General features: G+C 35.4%; 1 protein-coding gene across 2 annotated transcripts in view; it reads right to left on the bottom strand.

The window, feature by feature from the left end:
• GMPS (guanine monophosphate synthase) overlaps nucleotides 1–25916 on the bottom strand; it is a 74637-nt gene that overhangs the window by 36877 nt on the left and 11844 nt on the right. The window contains exons 2-6 of one of the 2 annotated variants that reach the window (XM_057739399.1): nucleotides 22011–22122; nucleotides 14152–14333; nucleotides 10654–10768; nucleotides 4208–4305; nucleotides 1531–1634 (exon numbers count right to left, since the gene is read on the bottom strand). In XM_057739399.1, the coding sequence (XP_057595382.1) occupies nucleotides 1531–1634; nucleotides 4208–4305; nucleotides 10654–10768; nucleotides 14152–14333; nucleotides 22011–22031 (520 nt within the window). In that variant the 5' untranslated portion in view covers nucleotides 22032–22122. The remainder of the gene's footprint in view (nucleotides 1–1530; nucleotides 1635–4207; nucleotides 4306–10653; nucleotides 10769–14151; nucleotides 14334–22010; nucleotides 22123–25916) is intronic. The other variant, XM_057739398.1, reaches the window with a different exon arrangement.

The following is a 25916-nucleotide window of genomic DNA, read 5'->3' as shown; positions in this document are numbered from 1 at the left end:
ACATTCCTCTCTTCTATTTATTTTTTCAATGCATTTAACCACTGTTGGACACCCGACTTATTCTGCATTTATCTGTGTTCTGTCTGTCCCACCCCTCCCTCATCCCCACCCTTACCAACTAGAACATTAAACAGAGGTTTTGTCCATTTTGTTCACTGGCACCTAGAACTGTGCCTGGCCCATGTGGGTACGCAAATATTTGTTGAATGAATAAAAATACATAAACTCATCTACCACTGTTGACCTTGTATATGAAATAAAAACCTGTCAATACAAAAACCATTCTCGATAATTCCTATGCTAATACATTAACCTGTTAAGTAACTGCAGGTAGATTACACAACACAATTTATCCATTACAAATTCTTTTTTCAGCTTTTTAGGTATAGCATATCAAACAAGAAGTTTATTGACAACCCCACTTTTTTCTTTTATGGATATCCAGGATTACTGGTGATTATTCACATTACTATTACTCAAGTAAGCAAGTTAAAAAAAAAAAATTCACAAGCTGCCAGAAAAGCAACTCCTCTTCCTCAAAAAAATAGAGAATGGGACTTCCCTGGTGGCGCAGTGGTTAAGAATCCACCTGCAATGCAGGGGACATGGGTTCAAGCCCTGGTCTGGGAAGAGCCCACATGCTGTGGACCAACTAAGCCTGTGAGCCACAACTACTGGGCCCACGTGCTGCAACTACTGAAGCCGGGCGCCTAGAGCCCATGTTCTGCAACAAGAGAAGCCACCGCACTGAGAAGCCCATGTACCACAACAAATAGTAGACCCCACTTGCTGCAACTAGAGAAAGCCTGTGCGTAGCAGTGAAGACCCAACACTGCCAAAAATATTTAATAATAATAATAAAATAAAGATATATTTTTAAAAAAGACTATTCTTTAAAAAAAAAAAAAACAGAACAAAAAATGGTTTAGAGCATGAGTTGGCAAACTTCCTACAAAGGGCTAGATAGTATAAACTTTAAGCTTGGTGGGACACATACATACAATCCCCATCATTTATTATTTAACCCTTTAATAATGTAAAAATCATTCTTAGTTCCTGAACATACAAAAACAGGCTGAAGGCTGGATTTGACCCACAGGTGATAGTCTGCCAACCCTGGTTCAGAGCAATGCCCTAATTGCTTAGTCTGGTGTTTTAGAGATATCCAAGATACATGCCTATATATATATCAAAGAAAAGCATAAAAAGAAGGGCAATTAATGAATATAGCAAGCTAGAAAGGTAAATCGTTCTCAAGTTTTTCCTGAGTTGTAACATCTGTATTTTATGTCTGAAAAACATATTAGAATAAACATCTTTAAAAGTATTTCAGAGCAAACTAGTAAGTGACTTCTAGACAATCCCTCTAATATTAAATACCCTTCATAAATTAATGGTTAACACTATGACATTTATATCTTTAAAACAAAAGAAACATCAAAAACAGTACCCCCATACAGAAACATATGTTTACAGACTCTTCAGATAAACTTTTTAAAATGAAATCTGCCAAAGTTTTAGAATTTTCACCTGCTACAATGTTCCCAGAACGTGCCACAACCTTGAATCCATCTGCTACTTTGTCTACACTATCTCCATGGGTAAGCAAAACAATTTCTTCCTTCTGAAGGCCCCTAATAAAAAATAAAACAATACATAAATAGCTTAATTATTAGACATGATTAATGGATTCTTTTGCTTTATTTTTTTCTAGCTTTATTGAGATAGATGACATACATAACATTATGTAAATTTAAGGTATACAATGTGATGATTTGATATACATATATAGTGTGAAATGATTACTAAAACATATCCATACCTCACACAGTTACCATTTTTTGTGTGGTGATAACATTTAAGACCCACTCTCTTAGCAACTTTCAAGTATACAATACAGTGTTGTTAACTATAGTCATCATGCTATCCATTAGATTCCTAGAACTTGTTCATCTTCTAATTGGTAGATTTTTGCTTTAGAAACACTAGCTTCTTCTATGTGTGAATCAAGAGAAGAGAGAAAGTATGTAACAGTGCAACACTGCTAGAATTTAAATTTATTCTGTCCATTATAAAGCCAATAACAATAATAAATCTCAAAAAAGGCAATCCATAAAAATTGAAAACTGAAACAATATATAAATTGGTTTTTAACTTTTTATTTTATATTGGAGTATAATTAATGTGCTAGTTTCAGGTGTACAGCAAAATGATTCAGTTATACATATACAAGCATCTACTCTTTTTCAAATTCTTTTCCCAATTAAGTTGTTAGAGAATATTGAGCAGAGTTCCCTGTGCTATACGGTAGGTCCTTGTTGGTTATCCATTTTAAATATAGCAGTGTGTACATGTCAATCCCAAACTCCCTATCTCCCCACCCCCAACCCTTTCCCCTCTGGTAACTGTGAGTTCATTCTCTGAGTGTGTGAGTTAAAAAAAAGGGGGGGGGGGTAATATAACCACATACACACACAGTTTCAAGAGGCTATAAAATAATAATTTCAAAATTATATCTCTATTGGAGTTTATTTTAAGAACAGAAGTAATTAATGGCATGGATTAAAACAGATGTAACAATTATCAAATGCAATTGTGTGGACTTTCTTTGGACCCTGATGCAAACAAATCATACACAAAAAGATATTTTTTACATTATGAAAAAATCTGAACAAGGACTTGGTATTAAATAACATTAAGAAATTTAAAAATTTAAATAAAACAAGAAGACAAGTACATTAAAACCAAAAGGATGTTTTGGGGTTGTTATTATTGTCATAAAGACAGAAAAACTTTAAATCTTAACCAGATCTTTATATTTAAAGCCTCTTGTAGTATCACATTCCACCAGCAAGATTCCTGAAGTAGTTCTCAAGAATAGTTACCTGAGATACAGATGAATGTAAGCAACACCTATTCATTATGAAGTAGAACAAGCACTGGATTTCAAAAATGTATTTTGGCAATGAGTAGCTTCAGTTCATAAAATTATTTTGAGCAACTCTGGCTTTTTTTAACATCCCTTTGAAAAGGAGAATCGTTGAATACAGATATACTTATTTTTGTTTTCTAATACTAAAGAAAAGCCAGCCACAGCCAGTTTTGTATAAAAACTGGGATATCTCCATTTCAGATAAAAGTAAGTTCTTAACTTGGATTTTAAAGTTTCTGATCTGTCAGATTTGGAGAACACTATTCATTAAGAATTAATTTAGGCACAACTCAATGGAGGCTTTAAGAATATATGTTAGTTAACAAATCTACAAAAATAATTAGCACAGTTTTAAGAAATGATAATAAAAACTACGTGTGCACATTAATTGACATCAGCCAGCATTTTACAGATTTAATGCAGTTAGGGAGAAATGTGATTTTTAAATAGGAATGAAATTTAGTTAAAAAAAAAAGTGAGTAACTCTATCAATAGTCCACTTACATGGGTTAAACCCAAAACATGGAAAAACCCCAAAAAAGAAAGTAAGTGACTAAAACTTAAGTTTTCTGGTCTTTCAGGTAACTGAATGAAAACTCAGCTGTTTTTTAGTAAGGCAAAAGATAAATGATTCTAGGAAGCTAAGGAACAGCTCATTCACCAATCTTTAAATACTTTAGAGCTACTGCACCTAATCTATTATCACCTAGCAATAAAATCAATTAATACATTCACTGTATTAAAAAGACAGTACACACCAGGTACAGTGATGCTCAGACACAGTAGAGAAAGTGAGAAAGAGGGAAACAAAACACATATTTAGTGATGAGTCCAACAAATGGGTAGCTTGCTAAGTACTCAAAGCAAGAACATGGTAGAGGAAGAGGTATACAAATGCAGGACAGTTTAAAACATTACCCATTTGCCACATCTGTCATACTAATGTTTAGAATAACATGCTACTAAAAAGTGAAAAGGTAAAACTACAAAGGTTGGCATCACAATACGCAATCCCAAATAGGAATTCAAGACTGCACAGGTGCTTTTAAATTATGTCATTAAGTGCTTTTCTTATTCCTAATTAGCATCACCACCATCTTCTGCTGTCATGACACTCAACTGGAAGACAAATATGACAATTAACACCTTTGGCCATTACTGTGGTCTTAGTTTTGTCTAAGAATTACAGACTCTCCAATTTTGAAGAATAACTTTCCCAGCTTTAAGTTAGTCAATCTGTTAACATTCTTATTGATCTAAAAATATCTTTAATACCTGAATAATGAGCATGTGTTATCCACACTAATACTGAAGACTCCATCTTCTCTAACACTTTTTTTGTGCACAGTACCTCCAAATACCTTATTCATCATCTGTTCCAAGAGAAAATAAATTGATGTTAATATAAATCAAAAGAAAATTACCCAATTTCTTACACTAATAATTTATTATATTTCTTACTTTTAGTATAGCTAACGTTATGTGCCAAAAAAATAAAGGAAGTTTGATAACTGTAGATAACTTGGTATTACATATAATTATAAAGTTCTTAAAAGGCATAGTTATAAAACAAAACTAGATTAGGAATTTGATCTGAGGTTAATTTTTATTAAACACTGGCAAATTTTCCATTTAGTGTACTTTAATTCACCTGCTAAAAATAGGGATTTCTTTAATACTTACAACTTAGTTTAATTTTAAAGCATTTTGAGAGGCACTTTGAGCTTAGAAAGTATCTAGTTGGTATTAAAACTAGGCAGATATAAATTTCTCCAAGCTGTTTAATCTTTGGCCCCAAAGGAACAGTCTGAAAGTCTGCAGAAGGCTGTGCTGTGGAGATGGGATAAGCAATAAAATCTGGTCTATCAATTAAATTTATTTGTTCAAATCCCATACACCTACAGACTTTTATTTTAAATGGTCTCTTCATTTTGACCCTTCTTGTGTCAAACTTCTTATCATCTATGCATGTCCAAACACTCACAACACCAAATAGACACACAAAATATTTTTAGGAACATTAAATCTGCATGGATAAAATCACTACAACCCATGTTGATATGTCTGTTCCACAAGAAGTGTCATAAGATACCTGCCACTACAATACATGATGCAGGTGACCCAGCCCGCCACATAAAAGCAGGCAGAGGGCTAAATAAATGTTCATTCTTAATGCACAATGGTGTATTCTTCAAAACCATCAGCAAATGCTGCCCTCTACATTCTCTTCTTAGACAGTCACAAAAAACCTTTCTGCAATAAAGGTTTGGGTTAAGTCCAGCAACAAAAAAAAACCCTGCTAACCCTTGTTTAACCCAGTATTTCCCAAACTAAAGACTCATATGTAAAACACGTTGTGCAGCACCTTAACCAACACGTAGTTTAGGAAACACTGCCACAGTATAATCAGTCTCCTTGCCTCCAGTCTTGCCCATCTTCCAGCCTATATTCCAGAGATCTACGAATGTCAGCTACTAAAACATAAATATGATCGTGTTAGTCCATGATTAAATTCTTAATGGCTTTCTATCACCTACATCTGGGTTGGTAAATTTTTCCTGTAAAGGGCCAAAGAGTAAGTATTTTAGCCTTTGCAGGCCCTATTGTCTCTGGAACAACTGTTTAACTCTTGTCGTCATAGCACAAACGCGTACACAGATGATACTTAAAGGAATGGATGTGGTGGTGTTCCAATAAACTTTATTTATGGACACTGAAATTTGAATTTTACTTAATTTTCATGTCACAAAGTATAATTCTTTCTTAAAAATGTTTTTCAGCTCCAATCATAAAAACCATTTTAAAATCATAAAAACCATTCTTAGCTCACAGGTCATACAAAAACAGGCAGTGGGCCAGCTTTGGCAGCAGGCTGTAGTTTGCTAAATCCTTGTCTACAGGATAAAGTCCAAAGCGCTTATATTGAACAAAAACTTTTCAATACATTGCCCCTGTCTAATTTCACCTCTCATCTTCCCCATCATTCTCTATTCCAGCCATTCAAGCTAGTGTGATTACCAAAGTAGACCATGTTCTCTCCCCCTATATCTTCAGGTCTCTTCCCAGCTCCAGGGGCCTAACAAAGTATGTGGCCCAAAGCAGTCATTCGAATTTGCTGAATAAAAAATGAATGTTTTCTTCTCAATGAACCTTGTACACCTCTGCCTCCTCTAATTTGCAGTTCTTAATTAGAAGACAGCTAAATGATCAAGACAACCAAAGCTGTTGGAATACACACAGTTTAAAAGTCCACAAAGTCTAAATTTAAAGGCTTTCACAAAGCCAAAGGCTTGCAGTAAAATTTAAAGCTATCTCACCTGTTCAGAAGGCTTTCATGCTTATTCTTGATTCCTGACTACGTATGCTACTTAAGGGTGAAAATACAAGGAGCTGAACAACCAGCTAAGTGTGTGTGTGTGTGTGTGTGTGGGAGGAGGGAATAACTTTATGTAAAGTAAAACACTTTACTATGTTAAAATTTTGTTTTAATATTCTATTTTGACTTAAGGAAATGATTTTCAGTGTGGATTTCTGATAACCTCGAGGTCCTAAAGGCCTCAAAAAAGACCCCTGTAAGTCTACCAAGGTCTATCACTCCAACTGGGTCAGCTCTCCTCTTATCTGTCTTATATGCCAAGGTTTCAAAATAAATCTTAGATTTGAGAGGGGCAAACGGAAAGAAATTCTGCCAGTAAAAATAATTTGACAAAACCTGTGGGAGCGTATAAAGAAACCAAATCCCTGTAATAAAGATGTTTCTTCTAAAAAAAATGGAATTATAGTGAAGAGAGAAGTCACAATCTAGAAGGAATATGCAATATATATAATTGGAAAAAGTTTAGTGGGATCCAGCATATATAAAAACAATTTTAAAAAGTCAACAGAAAAATGTGCAAAAATCATGAATAAGCTTTTACAGCAAAGCAGACACTAATGACTAATGGTAAATAAACACATGAATCTTAAAATAAGGAAAATCCATTAACACCTCTTCAGCTAGGTAAATTTAAAAAAAAAAAAAAAATCCCTGACCTTGTCAAGGCCTGGCAGGAATATAGAAAAGGAACTTTCATATACTGCCCTGGGAATGTACTTTGGGGGCAAATATCATTTCCTAATGAAGCTGAGACTCGGCATTTCAATTAATGCCTAGCCTAGAGAAAAGTCTGTGTATGTACAATACCAGATGAAAAGTCCAAAAATATTCATGGCAGTATCTGTAACAGCAAAAACCTGGGAAAATATCAGCGATACTAATGGTGGAATGTATATAATTAATTTGTGCTACATTCAAACAATAAATTCAGCAGTGAAAATAACTTAAAATTAATGAATCTCAAAACCAAAAATGAAAATACACAAAGTATGATTTCACTTATATGAAGGTCAATAGGCAAAACTAAATATTATTTAGAAATACAATATGTATAAAGCTATGACAAAAAGAAAGGAAATGAATAACAATTCAGGACAGTGCTACCTCTTGCAGAAAGACAGAAGATTGTGGAATGGAAAAAAGCATAAAGAGAGTTTCAAAAGTTCTACTAATATTCTATTTCTTATGCTGAGAGATAAACTGTAATAGAGATAAAGGGAGCAAGGAGTAAGACAGACTTTTTTCTTCCAAAGCAAAGAATTACCAGGAAGCAATCAGAAAGACTCTTGATAAGTTAATAGGAAGGGAGTTCCCCAGTGGCGCAGTGGTTAAGAATCTGCCTGCCAATACAGGGGACATGGTTTCAAGCCCTGGTCCAGGAAGGTCCCACATGCCACAGAGCAATGAAGTCCGTGCACAACTACAGAAGCCCATGCACCTAGAGCCCGCGCTCCTCAACAAGAGAACCACACTGGCCCCCCGCCGCCCACAACTAGAGAAAGCCCACATGCAGCAACAAAGACCCAAGGCAGCCAATAAAGTTAATTAATTAAAAAAACAAGAGTTAATGGGGAAAGATGGTGCATAAGACACTGAAATAACTAAAATCTCAGGATGCCATGGAGGGGGCAAAGGTATATTACAGAGTGAGGTTTTTGGTGAAAAAAGTACCCAACTAAGAGTCACTAAGGAGCAATAGTCCTTTACAAACAATGTATTAGCTACGTGGTATTATTTACATCAGTATTTTATAGGAAGACAATTTCTGCCCAAAGGACCAAGATCAGCCTATTCCGTTATCCTACTATGAAAGTTCAGATGACAAAGGTAAAATTTTTTACGCATTTAACATAAGCAGGCTTGCCTCTGGCTACCATAAGTTCCCTACTGAATGACAGATAAATGCGGCCTACAATTTTTAGGGGATACTGACGTAATTGGAGAAACAGTCAGCCACTATCATTTAAATTAAAGGAGATGTTCCAGACCTATTTCACTCTAAGTGGGTGCTAAAAAAAATGTGAGACTCTTCCTTGCAAAATGTTATAATGCTTCTCAATATACTAAAAACTTTTTAATTATAAGTTGTGCTGGACTTCTCTGTCAGTCCAGTGGTTAAGACTCAGCACTTCCAATGCAAGAGGCATGGGTTTGACCCCCAGTTACCATGTGGCACAGCCAAAAATTAAAAAAAGAAAAATTGTAATTATAAGTTGTGCTTTCTGATTAATATTGACTACTCAGGCAAGGAAGATCAATAAATTATTTAAATACATTAAATCATGGGGCAAAGATATATTTTTTTAAAAACTCAGGCACAATTTCCAATGTTCAATCTGATCAGGAAGCAGGCGCCTATGAGAAAACATTAGAATACTAGATGGGAAAATCTAAAAATAAGCTATTATCCAAGTCAAATTTATAATCACCAGTTGACTTTTCAGAGAACATTAACAGGGGAAAAAGAACCTTTTACTATAAAATTTTTGTGGCCTAGACAAGAAAATATCCATTATTACAGATTTTGTACTTTGCATATTTTTAGTCAGCATTTCCTCTAAATCAGTAGAAAACCATAACAATTAATTAGCAAGAAATGAAATCTGGTAAAGCTGTTTTGCAAATCAGTGATTTCTAATATTCTGCCCTTGTATCAAGAATAGGAATAATAAAAATATTCATTCTTATGTGAACACTGATTTATATTTCCTTCCTTTACTGAAAGCTCCAGACAGCTAGAAGAAAATATATTGGTCTATTCACTTTCCAACTTTTGAACAGCTTCTTTGTGCATTATTCATATCAATACACAAGTTTCAACCAGATTGTTTAAAAAAAGACAATTCACTGTTTTGCTCACTTACTAAAATGAGGAGGATCCCAAAATGGCACCAACACCAGTGTCTCCTCATGGTAGAATAATCTCCCCAAAATAGCTGCCTCCACTGTCTACGTCCCCAGGGGAGCTCCATTTGCCTCCTGCCTCTCCAAGAGACTCTCCAAGATCAGCAGATGGGTCTGACCCAGGCTCCTGTTATTTTTTTGTTATTTTTTTCAGGCTCCTTTTAAATTACTGCTTCTGCCCTGGGTCTTGGAGTGTGAGATTTTGTGTGCTCCCTTTAAGAGTGGAACCTATTTCCCACAACCCTCTGTCTCTCCCAAAAGTAAGCCCCACTGGTTCATTTTCCTGGTGAAGGACCCCTGGACTAGGGAGCCCTATGGGGCTCTGACCTTGGGGAGAACCTCTGCTGTTGTAATTATTCTCCTGTTTGTGGGTCACCCACCCAGAGCTATGTGTTTTGACTGCGTCTCCGACCCTCCTACCCTTCTCGTTGTGGTTTCTTCTTTATATCTTTAGTTGTAGAGGTTCTTTTCTGCTAGATTCCCATCAACAGTTGCTCTCTAAATATTGTAACTTTGGTGTCCCCATGAGAGGAGGTGAGCTGAGGGTTTTCCTATTCCACCACCTTGGCCTCTCCCCTACATATACTTAACATTATAATGGAGACTCCTGGCACACACCATCTTAGCCAAATAATCAAAATGAACATCACCTATCATGATATTAATTGACATCATGTGCCTCCTAATGAGATGCTCTGAGAAGAGCACATCATTACTTCTGTGGTACTTCTGCCAAAAATGCATAACCTGAGTCTAACAATGAGGAAGTTATCAAACAAACCAAAATTGAGGACTACTCGATAAGGTAACTGGAATGTACTTTAATTGCCAAGGTCATAAACAAGAAGGAAAGATAGAGGAATAATCCCAAACTAAAGGAAGGTAAAGAGACATGACAACTAAATACAACACACGGTCCTAGATTGGATTCATGACTTACAAGAGACATTAATGAGACCAAACAGAAAAGTGTGAATGCCATCTGTGGATCAGAGGCTAACACTGAGTCAATGTTAACTTCCTGATTTTGATAACTGTACTATGGTTATGTAAGACAGAATTCTAGTACTTAGGACACAAAAGTAACAGAACACCTTGTTTGCAAATTACTCTCAAAATGGTTAAAAATGTCATAATTGGGGAATTGAGTAAAAGTATACAGGAGCTCTGTGAACTACTTGAGCAACTTTTATGTATATTTAAATGCCTAAGTTTTTTTTAATGGACAGTGTTTTGTTGTAAGCAGTAACATAGTTCCTTTCCTGAAAATCACCACTCAAATCAGTTCTGCCATACTAGTGCAGCAATTCATAAACAGTTGTAATATGAACAACTTATACAACTAAATATCCTAAATACTCTAAAGACAGAAAATACTAATATAGTAGGAATCACAAGCAGAATAAATTAACTCTTAAGGCAAATTCACAGATGTATGTACCTGCATGCCATAACAAATTCCAAGAACAGGCTTGCCAATAGTGAATATTGCTGGATCAAACCAGGGGGCATCTTCTGCATACACAGAATTAGGTCCTCCAGAGATGATAATAGCACTGCGGATTTAAGGAAGAGAGTAATGAAGAATCTCTAATTGCTAATTTTTATACAAGGTCTATGCCCTCCCTTGCTTGTACCACTGAGGGAGACTCGATACAGATTCAGAGCTTTTGCTATGTTTTCAGTATACTACAGCAGATCCAGATTCTATCACAGTTAATTAACAGCCTCCTACACAACTTAATTTTTTTTTTTGGCGGCACCATGTAGGATCTTAGTTCCCTGACCAGGGATTGAACCTGAAGTCCTCTACACAGCTTAATTATTTTTACTCTATTTTATTGCAATATGTGGAAGTTTATTAATTCAACAATCACTTATTAATAAGCACAAACTTCCAATCTATGAAGGTTAGCCTGAATTTGTTTTGTTTTCTTCATCAATGGAGAAAGTAAATAAGAATTCTAAAGGGAGATGGTGAAAATACAGGTCTTCTGAAAGCTAAGGAATAAAGCAGGTCACAGTAGAACAAGTGAAGGTATCACGAAGGCCCTGGATTATGGAGGGCAAAATACTCTACAATAAAGAATGGCAGAAAATGTGAAAATTACCTAACTTTGCCTGCTTAAAACCTGTCCAATATTCCCAACAATTTTACCTGAGACCCAGGAATAGGAACTAACACAACTTACCTCATATGCCCTGCTCTCAGAACCCTGGTCAGTATTATCACTTAACTACATTACAGTTTATAAAGCATCCTATGGGTTAACTTGCGAACAGAATTACTCATCTAAAGAAAGCTGAAAACTGAGGCCTATATTCCTCACCTGGCCTCTGATACAGCTAACTTTGGTCCTCAGCATGCAATCAAAAACTTTTAAGAACACTTTAATATTATGATTTTTTACATAAAAATTCAGATTTCTAGATTTTCTTTAGGAAAAACGAGGGAAAAAATCTGCTAACACTGGACTTTTACCCTTACATGGCTACAAATAACTGGAATCACAGAGAGACTTGCACCATCAAACTATTCATGCTCTCCAGTTTGCCACACATGCCCACATACACAATACAGGCATACTTATGCCCTTTATTCAATTTAAGGTATCCTCAAACTCATTTTAAGTTTGAGTTTGCAGGAGTCCTGATTTATCTATATTTCTAAAGGAAAATGCATTCCAAGATGTAACCAAAATCTACTTACAAACAAACGTGGACTACAATTCACTTCATAATTAGTGGCTGCCTGCCATGTAAAAACGTATAAACTAAAATGCTAGACTTGTAATACACCCAGAAAAATATGTCAAATCCACAAAAATTATTTAACAAGCTTATGTATTTTTTTTGAAATATATAACAATAATTTAAGTGAGCACAAAAGCCCTACTCTCTGAACTTTGTTTCGGTAACACGAATTTTGGTGTACATTTTGTCTGTTAGCTTATCTCTTGCAAAAAGAGACTGAAGACAATCTTGCCAGGTGATAAATGTGCCATTTTAAAGGGGAATGGGGCTAGCCCTAAGAGTAGATATGTAACCTAGCTCCTTAAAAATGCAGAAGCTAAAATTCTATAACACATACTTAATAATCAAGATCTCCAGAATTTCAGTACGATATTTAGTTTTATAAAGGATAACCACCATGGGACTGCCCAGCATCCCTCATTAATCTGCTAAACAACTCAAGGCTATAAGATTCTTAATACTATTAAAAAGAAAAGGCAATAGACTTAGTCAAGGATAAAACTCAAGCAGCACTTAAGCCAATTATGAAAATTCTTATCTCAGTAAGTCTCAAGAAGAGCTAATCACTCATTCTGAGTTTTCTATTTCTACCCTGCTATTATTTTGAAACAACTTGCAACTGCAAGGCCCAGTAAGTCCTGAGGCACTCCAGACACCTTGAACAAGCAGATCAAGGTTCTAAGCACAGGTTAAGATGTCTCTCATGTCATAAACCTAAAATTTATTCTAGAGAAAGGGTGGTCAAATAGCTCTCAGCAGAAAGGATTATAATAATGAAAGCCACAGTGCTATAGTTCCTATTCTTCTACAGAGAAAAGAAGCTATAGGCATAAGCAGGACCTAGAAACTGTTTATGATCAGGTACTCAGGTGACCAAAAAAAAAAAAAAAAATAGACTTCTATTGCCAATATTGGATACCCTATTCCAAAACAGTTGGTCTAGATTAGTTTGCTGGGGATTTTTGTCTGTTTCTTTGGGTTGGGAGAATGATGGAGCTTGGATTTGACAGAGAGCCATTCAGATTTCTTGCAATTTTGATTCCCTTAAAACTGGTTCTCACTGGCAAATTAAGACAGTTGAATTAGATAAAGCGTCCCTTCTTACTCTAAAATTCCACAGTTTAAAAGAGATCGCTGTTTTTTGGTGTTTTGGTTTGGTTTTTTGGTTTTGGTTTTTATTGTTTGGTTTTTCTGTTTTGTTTTTTTGTTTTTGTTTTTAAGCTCTTTTTTGCTGTACAACAAAGTGAATCAACTGTATTTATACAGCTGATATCCCCACATCCCCTCCCTCCCAGACTCCCTCCCACCCTCCCTAGCCCAACCCTCTAAGTCATCACCCATCATCGAGTTGATCTCCCTGTGTTATGTAGCAGGAGATAGCTGTTTTTAATTTAAATCCTAAAACTAGAACAGAGTTAAATGTAAATCTGCCTTTTGTAATTTGCAATTCACTCTACTTCAAAAACAAGAAAGGATAATGTAGACATATCTGTGAAGTTTTTAAAAGTTAACCATTTGTCTAATGGGGAAACATACTTTTAAGAAAAATCAGACATTGTATTTTGGAAGAAATACAGCATTAAGGCTTAAGAGCTAATTAAGGATATAAACTACAGTTGTTTACTTCTGAATAACACTTTTAATAAAAAACTAACATTAATTTTAAGAGAAAAGACATAGCATTAACCAGAAATAGTTGTTAAAGGAAGAAGTTATATATAAGCTGGATGTCATTTTGACTAGTTTTAAGAGTACAAGCTATGGAATCAGCCCTTAAATTAGAAGTCTTCATAATTTAGAAACTAGTCTCCTGGGATAGGAAGCAAAAGAGACTCGTTGTACACAGAATTCTCTAATTTAAGTATTCTAGCCATTATATATACATTTTTTCCTTTGATCAAATGATCTGGGATGAATGAATGAATAGCCAAATCTGTCTGATCCAGAAGTCCTATAAAACACAAGATATTCAAATGATAAATTCTTAAAACTATGCAAGTAAAATTAATGTAATCTTTTCCTTTAATTTTAATTCCTTTTAATTCCCAAAGTCATGGGAAATTTCTTGTAAAAACCATTCCATGTCTTATTTTCATTAAAAAATTCAGTGCCCAAGCAAATTTATAATAAAATATCCTGCAATCTAAGCTCAGCCTCCTCAGAAAAACATAAGTGAAAAGTCTACCGGAATCCTTGCTCTTTTATGGCAAATGCTGGTGTTTCCAAGGGGAAGATTTCAGACTGCACAAACAGTTCCCTCACTCTTCGGTCTATGACTTTCCCGTACTGAGCACCCGCATCCAGAATGACAACAGCTCCTTCGTAGTGGTGGTGGCCATCCTTAAGGTCTCCTCCAGCATTCTCCAGCTGCAAATATTAACACAAATGTCTTCTTAATTATAAAAATTAGAGCTACTTTTAAAAACTGTGGTCACTGTCCACTCCAAAAACACACAGAAACAGAAACTGTTAACTTAGGATCTTGAGTTGCCAACTCAAAGCACTTCTTTTAAAGGAAAAATTTTTATACATATCCATACACAGGCATAAATAAAAGCTACCATTGACTGACTACATGATATACTCATTTTATGTTTAATGCATCTTATGCGCATTACCCAATATGAGGGTAAACATACAGTTCTGCTGTGCCAAAATATAGTACCGGTTTGTGCCATGTCTGTTAAACTGGCATTATTATTAATAGTGCCTCCTTCGAATCTCAAAAGCATGCCAGTTCGGGCAATAAATTATATGATCACTCTAACTGTCACAGCACTCCTATGAGACACATACTGATGAAGAACTGAGAGTTTCCTGCCAGAGTATATAAGCATACTCAAATTCACTTTATTAGGATTTTTTGTATTACCTGAGGAAAATATATACATGCATCTGACCCATAACACTAAAATTTTTTAAATGTTTTTAAATCTTATCTCTGACAAGTCTACATTGAGAACACGTGTGCTGAAATATTTATCTGGAGCGTGCTAAATTATTTACCTGAACTGGCTTCAAAATAATGCAAGAGTAGGTGGGTATGGATGAAACAAGACTGCCCATGTACTAAAATCATTAAAGTTGGGCAATACATATATTGTGTTCACTTTAGTCTAGTCTCTATTCTGTTTTTGTATGTTTTACATAAGAAAAAGCTTTGAAATGTGTATGTACCCTAGAAATCCACTTGGAGGAAGCCTATAGAATATGACCACATTTTAAAACATTTTGTGTGAAAGTGCAAGAGCGTATGTACATGTCTGAAAAAGAAATGTATAAACAGATATATACCAAAATATTAACAGAGGCAGTATCTGAGTATTAATGGAACTACAGTAGACTATTAAAATTTCTTCTTTCTTTATGCTCTTCAATATGTTCAAATATTTACAACAGACATATATTTGTAGTTTTCCAGCCCCTTAGGCATTTGCATAACCCTTTCACCCCTCTTCCCTCTACATTTATGTGAATAAATAAATGCAGACTGGGACTTCCCTGGTGGTCCAGTGGTTAAGACTCCTTGCTCCCAATGTAGGGGGTCTGAGTTCCATCCCTAGTCAAGGAACTAGATCCCACATGCCACAACTAAGAGCCTGCATGCCACAACTAAAGATACCACATGTTGCAACTAAGACTAGGCATAGCCAAATAAATAAATAAATAAATTTAAAAAATAAATGCAGACCTCACAACACCACTAACACTTCTTCACTGCAGTAATGAAAAAAACAACAATCACAGCCATCTACAGAGGAGAATGTGTGAGAGGGACCCAATCATAAGCCAGAAGGAATTCCTCAGATCACAAAATCAAGGTTTTAATCATAAGAATATCGAGCAATGTAGAATAATCAGATCACAGAAAACAGAATTTTACAGAATATATTAATGCAAGAAATGCTAAAACTTTCTCCTTTCAGACCTTTACCCTTAGTCTTAGTATACATACACACACAGACACATATATTCCCCTTTAAGGAATTTATCTAAAAATTTTTAAATCTATTTTTTGTAAAGAATAAAGTGTTTTTGAAAGACCATTATATTATTGTGTAAATATCTCAGATTTAGTTCCATTATCACCTTCACAATTTTCACCAAATCCAAGTACAACCTGTTTTTTCATATTAGAGGTAGAGTTCTCACTTTGCATGACTCTGATATGCAAAAATTTCATGCCATGTTTATTTGAGTTAACTAAAAGCAATTCCCAACATCATGGTTCCAATTTCAGTTAACATATATTAACTGTAATTACATAAAGTACAAAAAATCATCACATAAATAGCAGCTGAACATCATGATTAGCAGCCAATCACATCCCTTCTTTCAAAGTCTGCTGGTGATGCGTCACTGCACAACAAACAGCCAAGAGTGCAATTGTTTTGCCTCCTTGTTGCCCAGTGATAAATCCACACGCCGTTTTACACATATGGATAATCCAAAGAGAGGTCTGACCAACAAAGATGAAAGTACAGCAAATCAATCATTTTTCACAGAACTAGAACAAGAAATCTTACGATTTGTATGGAAACGCAAAAGACCCCGAATAGCCAAAGCAATCTTCAGAAGGAAAAATGGAGTTGGTGGAATCAGGCTTCCTGACTTCAAACTATACTACAAGGCCATAGTGATCAAGACAGTATGGTACTGGCACAAAAATAGAAAGGAAGATCAATGGACTAGAATAGAGAACTCAGAAGTAAGCCCAAACACATATGGGCACCTTATCTTTGACAAAGGAGGCACGAGTATACAATGGAAAAAAGACAGCCTCTTCAATAAGTGGTACTGGGAAAATTGGACAGCAACATGTAAAAGGATGAAATTAGAACACTTCCTAACACCATACACAAAAATAAACTCCAGATGGATTAAAGACCTACATGTAAGGCCAGACACTATCAAACTCCTAAAGGAAAACATAGGCAGAACACTCTATGACATACATCAAAGCAAGATCCTTTTTGACCCACCTCCTAGAATCATGGACATAAAATCAAGAATAAACAAATGGGACCTCATGAAACTTAAAAGCTTTTGCACAGCGAAAGAAACCATAAACAAGACTAAAAGGCAACCCTCAGAATGGGAAAAAATAATTGCCTATGAAACAACGGACAAAGGATTAACCTCCAAAATATACAAGCAGCTCATGCAGCTTCATACCAAAAAAGCAAATAACCCAATCCACAAATGGGCGGAAGACCTAAATAGACATTTCTCCAAAGAAGACATACAGATGGCCAACAAACACATGAAAAGATGCTCAACATCACTCATCATCAGAGAAATGCAAGTCAAAGCCACAATGAGGTTATCACCTCACACCAATCAGAATGGCCATCATCACAAAATCTGGAAACAACAAATGTTGGAGAGGATGTGGAGAAAAGGGAACTCTCCTGCACTGTTGGTGGGACTGTAAGTTGGTACAGCCACTATGGAAAACAATTTGGAGGTTCCTTCAAAAACTACAAATAGAACTACCATATGATCCAGTAATCCCACTACTGGGCATATACCCAAAGAAAACCATAATCCCAAAAGAAACTTGTACCATAATGTTTATTGCAGCACTATTTACAATAGCCAGGACATGGAAGCAACCTAAATGCCCATCAACAAATGAATGGATACAGAAGATGTGGCATATATACACAATGGAATATTACTCAGCTCTAAAAAGGGATGAGATGGAGTTATATGTAATGAGGTGGATAGCAGTACAATCTGTCATACAGCGTGAAGTAAGTCAGAAAGAGAAGGACAAATATTGTATGCTAACTCACATATACGGAATCTAAAAATGGTACTGATGAACTCAGTGACAAGAACAAGGACGCAGATACAGAGAATGGACTGGAGAACTCGAGGCATGGGAGGGGGTGGGGGGTGAAGGGGAAACTGAGATGAAGCGAGAGAGTAGCACAGACATATATATACTACCAACTGTAAAATAGATAGTCAGTGGGAAGTTGTTGTATAACAAAGGGAGTCCAACTCGAGGATGGAAGATGCCTTCGAGGACTGGGGCGGGGAGGGTGGGGGGGACTCGAGGTGGGGGAGTCAAGGAAGGGAGGGAATACGGGGATATGTGTATAAAAACAGATGATTGAACTTGGTGTCGGGGATATGTGTATAAAAACAGATGATTGAACTTGGTGTACCCCCCCAAAAAAATAATTAAAAAAAAATACAAAAAAAAACAAAAAAAAGAAATCAAAACCAAGAACACAGAATATGCAGAAAAAAAAAAAAAAGCTGGAAGTGAATTTCAAAACCAATGTAAATGGAATTATAGAAGAAACTGCTGGCCATGGCAAGGTAGACACTGCTGCCATGTTAAGCCCCGCTAGATGTGCAGTCAGAGGAACTTCGTGAAGGCAAACTTATCAACATCAATGGGTGGTTGTGATAAAACAGATACCAATGTCCCAGAGGAATTGACTCCGAGAAAATACTTAAAATTAAAGAAACTCTTGGAGATATTTCATGACATTCAAAGTGCAAAGGATAGGGACTTCCCTGGTGGCTCAGTGGTTAAGAATCTGCCTGCCAATGCAGATTCTTAACAATAAGAATTAATATAATTAACAGTAAGAATTAATATTTCAACAAAAATTTTCAAAATGTCACAAAACCATCATAATTTTCTCACTGATTATAAGATTGCTTTGCATGGATTCAGCTTGCAAGTCCATTTTTATGATCATTTTACTATCACACAGTGAGCATCTATTTCTTTAAATCAACCAATTTTTTCTTAAATAAATGGGTTTTTTTGTTTTGTTTTGTTTTTTATTTATTGGCTGTGTTGGGTCTTCGTTGCTGCACATGGGCTTTCTCTAGTTGCAGAGAGCTGGGGCTACTCTTCATTGCAGCGAGCAGGCTTCTCATTGCGGTGGCTTCTCTTGTTGCGGAGTACATGCTCTAGGCGCAAGGGCTTCAGTAGTTGTGGCATATGGGCTCTACAGTTGTGGTGCATGGGCTTAGTAGCTCCACGGCATGTGGGATTTTCCCGGACCTGGGCTCAAACCCACGTCCCCTGCATTGGCAGGCGGATTCTTAACCACTGTGCCACCAGGGAAGCCCAATAAATACACCTGATACTAATACAACATTGTTAATCAACTATACTCCAATATAAAATAAATTTTTTTAATTAAAATGCAAGAAATAAAGTTTGCATGGAACAGAAACAATAAGCATAGAAGTTAAATCCCATACAAAGTTACAAGTAAAAAGGAAATAAGGAACAGAATAATATCTCTAAAGAGAGCAAGACAGAAAGACAAACTCAAACAACAGATCAAAACTGGAATGCGCTATTTCTAAATGAGCTAAACGGTATTAAAATTATGCAATGCATGAAAGAATATGAATCAAAATTAGACTATAAACCCAGAATGATCAATCTCAAGACATACTCTCAACAATATTATTGGGCTTTAAGGAATATTTTGCATAAAAACTTATAATTCACTCAACTACACATTTATTGCGTGTAGTTTTCTTTACATGTGTCTTATTTTGCAATAAAGATTTTTTACATAAAGCATAGTGAGAGTGGGAGGGAGGCTTAGGTGGGAGGGGATATGGGAATATACATATAGCTGATTTCACTTTCTTGTACAGCAAAAACTAACACAACACTCTAAAGCAATTATACTCCAATAAAGATGTAAAAAATAAATGAATGAATAAGTAAAGCAAAAAGAAGGGAACTAACAGTCTGTACCTATTATTTCAGATGTCTTACGTATTTTCTTATTCATAATGTATTCAGTTGTCTTGGGATAGGACTAAAATGTAAGTCTTTTCAAACCCCCAAATAATCAGTACTGCAGAAGAAAAGTGGGTAAATATGCATTATGTTTTTGGAAGACTACCTTCAAAGTTATCTTATTTTTTAATATTTGGTATTTAATAGGGGTAAGTGTTATTACTTTAAAAAGTTTCCTTACTTGATGAAATAATGTTCTGCTGATGTCTAAGAAAAGTACTACTATACTATATAAATTATATTTGAAATCGAATTTCATCAATACTAAACTTATTCAGGTAGTTGCCTTTAAAGGGCTTTCAAATTAGAAGACTTCAAGCCTTATTGTTGAAATAAAATTAAAAGTTTTAGAGTTAAGAAAGATTTTAAAAACACCCACCCACACCCATTTTAGTGATCTGAGATTCTCAACTACACAGAATAATCCTTTCATTACCAAAGGCTACTGGAAGTTTGACCACATTCATTTCCTAATCACGCCACACCTATAACAAAAAATAGTAGTTTCTTCACAAAATTATCCAACATCTCAAGTACCTTAGATGAATCAACTTCACCAAAGGTTTTTCATAAGAGCCTATCACCTCACGTACAATGCTGAATGAAGTTTGAGCCTACAACTACCATACGCTTGTTATACCCTCCTTCTATTTTGAAAAATTTTGAATCTACGTAAAGTTGAAAGTAAGGTAAAATGACCAGTATCCCCTACCTAAAATAATTAGTAACATTTTGCCACATTTGATTTCTACCTATGTATACTTTTTCCCCTGAACAACTGGAAAGTAAATGGTAGATATTTCACTCCCCAAAAAGCTTTTTACCATGTACCTCCTATAAACAGGGACATTCTCCTACTTAACTACAATACCATTTTCAAACCACAAAAATTTAACACTGATAGTATCTATACACAAATTTCCCCAAATGTCACAAATACCTTTACGGCTTTTTCTTTTTTTTTTTTTAATTCCAGAGCCGTATCAAAGACCACATGCTTTGCACACACATTAATCTAGAACTATTCATTTCTTCACAGTTTTATGGGCTTTCATGACACTGACATTTTTAAAAGTTCAGAGTAGCTTTTGGTAGAATGACCCACAACCAGGATCTGTTTCCTTCCTCATTATTAGACTCTAGATAAACACTTTTTTTGGCAACAATTTTACACTGGTGATGATTTTACACTGCCTTCTCCTGATGTCATACAATGGCAAGGACACAATGTCATTTTGTTCCACTATTGGTGACACTTTGATCACTTGGTTAACATGACTGCGCTTGAAAGAAAAAAAAAATCTGATTCAAGTCCTTCTCCTGCTTAAAACCCTATAGTGGGACTTCCCTGGTTGTGCAGTGGTTAAGAATCCTCCTGCCAATGCAGGAGACACGGGTTCCATCCCTGGTCCAGGAATTTCCCACATGCCACAGAGCAACTAAGCTCGTGTGCCACAACTATGGAGCCTGTGCTCTAGAGCCCTCGAGCCACCACTACTGAAGCCCATGCACCTACAGCCCATGCTCTGCAACAAGAGAAGCCACTGCACTAAGCCCGTCCACCTAAGGAAGAGTAAGCCCCACTCGCTGCAACTAGAGAAAGCCCGAGTGTAGCAACGAAGACCCAACACAGTCAAAAAATAAATAATAAATAATTAAAAAAAAAAACCCTATAGTGACTTTTCCTTAGAATAAAGTTCAATAAAATTCAAAATACTTTCCAAGTCCTATAAGGCTTTGACCTGCTCTTTAGCCTAAACTGCTCTTTTAAACTCTCTACGGTCCCAAAGAGTAGTATGCTGTCTTCTCTGAATCAACCTCAAATATGTCAACTGAAAAGAAGTCAAACATCTCTAAAATCACGCTGTATCTTAAATTTGCCATCAGCCCAATGACAAAGCTGTCATTGCCAGGGTCATACTTATGTACAATCTGACATAAAATCCTTTAAGGGAAAGTGATTCATGGAATCTCTCGGGAAATTTCTCTTAAAACAGAAAGATGTCCCAAAAGTTCAGGGAAAGAAATACAGGTGAGCTTGGCTGAAAGTCATCTAGAATAAACATGCTGGAGCTTTATGTAACTCACTGAGTAAGTCATTTCTCTATGCATTCTATGAACAGTTAATATCCCTGGAAAGTGTAGTGGCTCTTTATTCCTAGTGGTATGACTGGACAAGTGCAACCCCTTAACACTTCAGTCAGCAAAACATCTAAAAAACATTTGAAGAAGGACTGATTTCTGAATATTACCTGAAAAACTTGTATTGACATCTTCTGGTAAGAACAAGAAAGTGCTGGGACTTCCCTGGTGGTCCAGTAGTAAAGAATCCTCCTTTCAATGCAGGGGGTACGGCTTCGATCCCTGGTTGGAGAACTGAGATTCCACATGCTGCAGGGTAACTAAGCCCGAGCCACAACTACTGAGCTCGTGCACCTCAACTAGCGAGCCAGTGTGCCGCAAACTACAGAGCCCAAGCGCCACAACTAGAGAAGAGAAAACCCACATGCCACAACTAGAGAGAAGCCTGCGTGCCACAACTAGGACATGACACAGTCATAAAAAAAATTAATTAAATAAAATTTAAAAAAATAATAAAAAAGACATAGCTATCTGTCTTACAAGTGCTTATCCTTTTCAAAAAAAAAAAAACAAGGAAGTGCTAGTGTCAAAAATTCCAGAATGAGTTGTCAACGGCCTGGAAAAAAATTCCAGAAGTAACTGAGCACTTGCAAGAAATACTAAATCATCAAAATTCTTGAAGGAATAAAAGATCTACGGAATCTACATAAAGATTTAAAGGAAGAAGTAATACTTGTGCTACATTGAGAAGGTGAGAGTACTTCCCAGCTCTTTTGATGAAGCTAAGATTATCCTGATACCAAAAATAGACCAAGACATGACAAAAAAGAAAAGTACAGTACAATGTCTCTCATGAAAATAAATGCAAAATTTTGAAACAAAATATTAGCAAATTGAATCAAGTAGTATATCTAAGTCAGGAATTGGCAAACTTTTTCTATAAAGGCCATGTGGCTTTGTGAGCCACAAAGTCTCCGTTGCAATTATCACCTCTGCCATTGTACTGCAAAAGCTGCCACAGATAACATGTCAACAAGTGTGCGTGGCTGTATTTCTATGAAACTGTCTTTATGAAAATAGATGACAGGCCATAGTTTGCCTACTCTTGCTTTAGATGCATCTAGTAAATAAGATATTGAGCAAAAGAAGGCAGATACAGAAGGATATATACTGTATGATTTCATTTATATAACATTCAAAAACCAAACTGGAATGACAGCATTGAGGAAAATACTCGTATAACAGGTAGTAAAAGCGAAAGGTAAAGGATGGAAGTGATTACTCTTTACCTACAGGCAGGTAGTGATTGGGACAAGACATTCAAGGAACTCCTAGAATGTTGGGGAAATTTCTTAAACCTCTGTTATGCTAACATGAATATTTTCTTTAAAGAATTTAAGCCGTACATATTGTATGTAATATTTCATGACAAAAAAAAAAAAGCTTTTCTTTTTTTATTAAAAAATAATTTGCAGTCAGTTTAGTGAATAAGGTCTGGGTAAGGCCAGTTGCCAGGGCAGAGTGCCAATTTTGGCTTAAATAAGATATGACTGAATGAATGAAGCAGATTTTCTTAGAAACCAGTGCATAAGTTTATTTCCAAAGAGGAGTTCCAAAAATATTTGTAGCATGGCCAATACTGCTTGAAATAAGAATGTAACCTCTGAGGGGCCTGTTCTGAAAAAGACAATGCTTAATTAAATATTGACTATGCTGTGTTTGCTTTAACAAATATAACTCTTCTCTAACACACACACAGACACACACACACACACAAGATCTGTGGAAAAACAGGACATGGACAACTCAAATGAGAAAGTAATTAAGAAGAGTCAGGCTAACATGAAGAAGGTTTTAGAAATACTAAAACTAATTTATTTCATATAAATAGATATATAGATATCTTTCACCTACACCTAAGTAGTATGAATCTTCTAAAAAATTCTAAATCTCTGAAATATATATAAAAAATTCTAGGTGCAATTATTGAATACAGATGACAGTTATACAGTTGTTCACTTTACATAATAAATGTATAAAATGCCTTTAGGAAATGATTTCATACACCTGAGAAAAATCTAGACGCCATGAAACATCCCTTGACGCAATAATATACAATACTGAATATACGTTTAGTTGTTTAAGCAACGCTTACTTATTATCAACTGTTTCATGTTGTCTAAATTATAATTACTAACTTTTGTTCCATTTATCTTATAATTTCAACACATTTGTAGATATTAAGCATTATAAGCAAAAATTCTGATCACTCAATTCGTTTGCATTCATTTTTCTCTATCCTGTTTAATCTACGTATACAACCTATAGGCCTCTTCAATAAATATCTTCAATAAATGACTAAGTTTTTAAGTTTTCGGTGTTCAACAGGTTTGGGAAATACAAGTCCCTAGTGAGATAGAGTGTTGTCTTAGCCTTTTACTGCTCCTGGTTTGTTAATGAGTTCATAAGTCGAGGAAACACTTTTCCTAATGAGATTTCAAGCTAGTAGTTTTCAACAATCCTACTTTGTTTCTACATGTTATCTGGGATTATGCTACTATCAATTCTATATTGCTTCTAATTTAATTATTTTTTCTCCTTTACTGAACCAATGTGTAGTACTTCTGATTACAACTGTATCTTCTTTTGAATAAACTATGTCTCTCGATTCTTCAGTCATTCCAAATCCTCTTCTCCCCTATCTACAAAAGTGCCAACAGTTCCTTTCAAGTTCAAGTGGGCACCATTCCTGAGCATAATGAATGCAGTCTGAATGTACTATCTAAATCAATGAATTGCAGTTTAGCTTGGACTCAGATACTACTACTACTAGCACTCACTTAAACACAGCCAGACCCCATATACACAAATTTCAACTTAGATTAATTAAGTATAGTTCTAATGCTAAATATAATTCTAATGGATTTGATATGTATGATCACTGGGTAAGAAAATAAACAAACTATTACTTTTTCTAACTTCAGGGGAAATAAAAATTTATTCCAGTGTCACAATTTCTAATTTCAATTTTTAAACCTTTTGAAATAATTATCTATTTTTACCCTTGGATTTCAATGACCCTAAAAGAGGTCTTTCCAGAAAGTTATAGCAATGTTATTCAGCTAACAAACTGTATTTATGTAGTCAGTTTTAAATTAAATAATTAAGAAAACTTGGCACTGTTGGCTAAAATCAAAGTACACTATTCTTTACCTCATGATTTTTCAACCCTTGTAAGTTTTATTATAGCTACTTTTCCCATTTGATGATGAGCATTAGCCAACTAAGGGAAAAGGTTATTTCTAGATAAAGCTAAACCACTATTAATTAGCCCAAATCATCCTACTTCTAAAAGTTGGCAATGTATACACTCATATACACACACACACAGGAAAACATTCAGTAACAACTGTTGTCACACCATTAAAATATTAGAAGGAAAAGTTTTCTACTGTGTTCGGTCTGATAATCTCTGTTTAGTTACACTCCTCACAGGTTTTTTTCTTTATGTTGACCTCTAGTTTTCCTGACTATGCAGTCCAATTGTGACTGAGACCTACTACTTTAACAAAAAATATTTCTTTGGATGATGATTCAAGTGTGAGTAGACTGTTCACATGAACAAGAACCAAAGGTTCTTTGCAAAGAAACAAAGAAATAGAAAGAATACAGATTTATATACCCAAATGTCACTGCCTCTCTTCAGTTCATCTCCCCACGCTATCAGTATACTAAAGATGACCTCAGATGACAACACTTTTCATGTAGAGATGAAAGATAATCAAAGGGCTATCTCTTCCTAAATATACTGAGTTTGTGAATAGATTCAATTTTGCCTCTAATTACCATTCCTAAAATACTTTTAAAAATTAATTTTAGCTTAGAAGAGATCTACCTAAGAAAAATTTTAAGAAAAAAAGTTTTCCTAAGAAAAATTTTAAAATTTAAGCAGCAGAATGTCACAATTTCATAGGTATTTAGCACATGGTTCATTTTTCAAGCTGCAACTATTATACTTCATAAACCTAACCTTTCTACATCTTGCCTTTTCCACTGTAACATGTGCCTGAACTACA

The sequence above is a fragment of the Hippopotamus amphibius genome, chromosome 6, assembly GCF_030028045.1.
Source record: "Hippopotamus amphibius kiboko isolate mHipAmp2 chromosome 6, mHipAmp2.hap2, whole genome shotgun sequence".
Lineage (NCBI taxonomy): Eukaryota > Metazoa > Chordata > Mammalia > Artiodactyla > Hippopotamidae > Hippopotamus > Hippopotamus amphibius.
The sequence above is the reverse complement of the archived record's forward strand: the minus strand, read 5'-3'. Positions and strand labels throughout refer to the sequence as shown.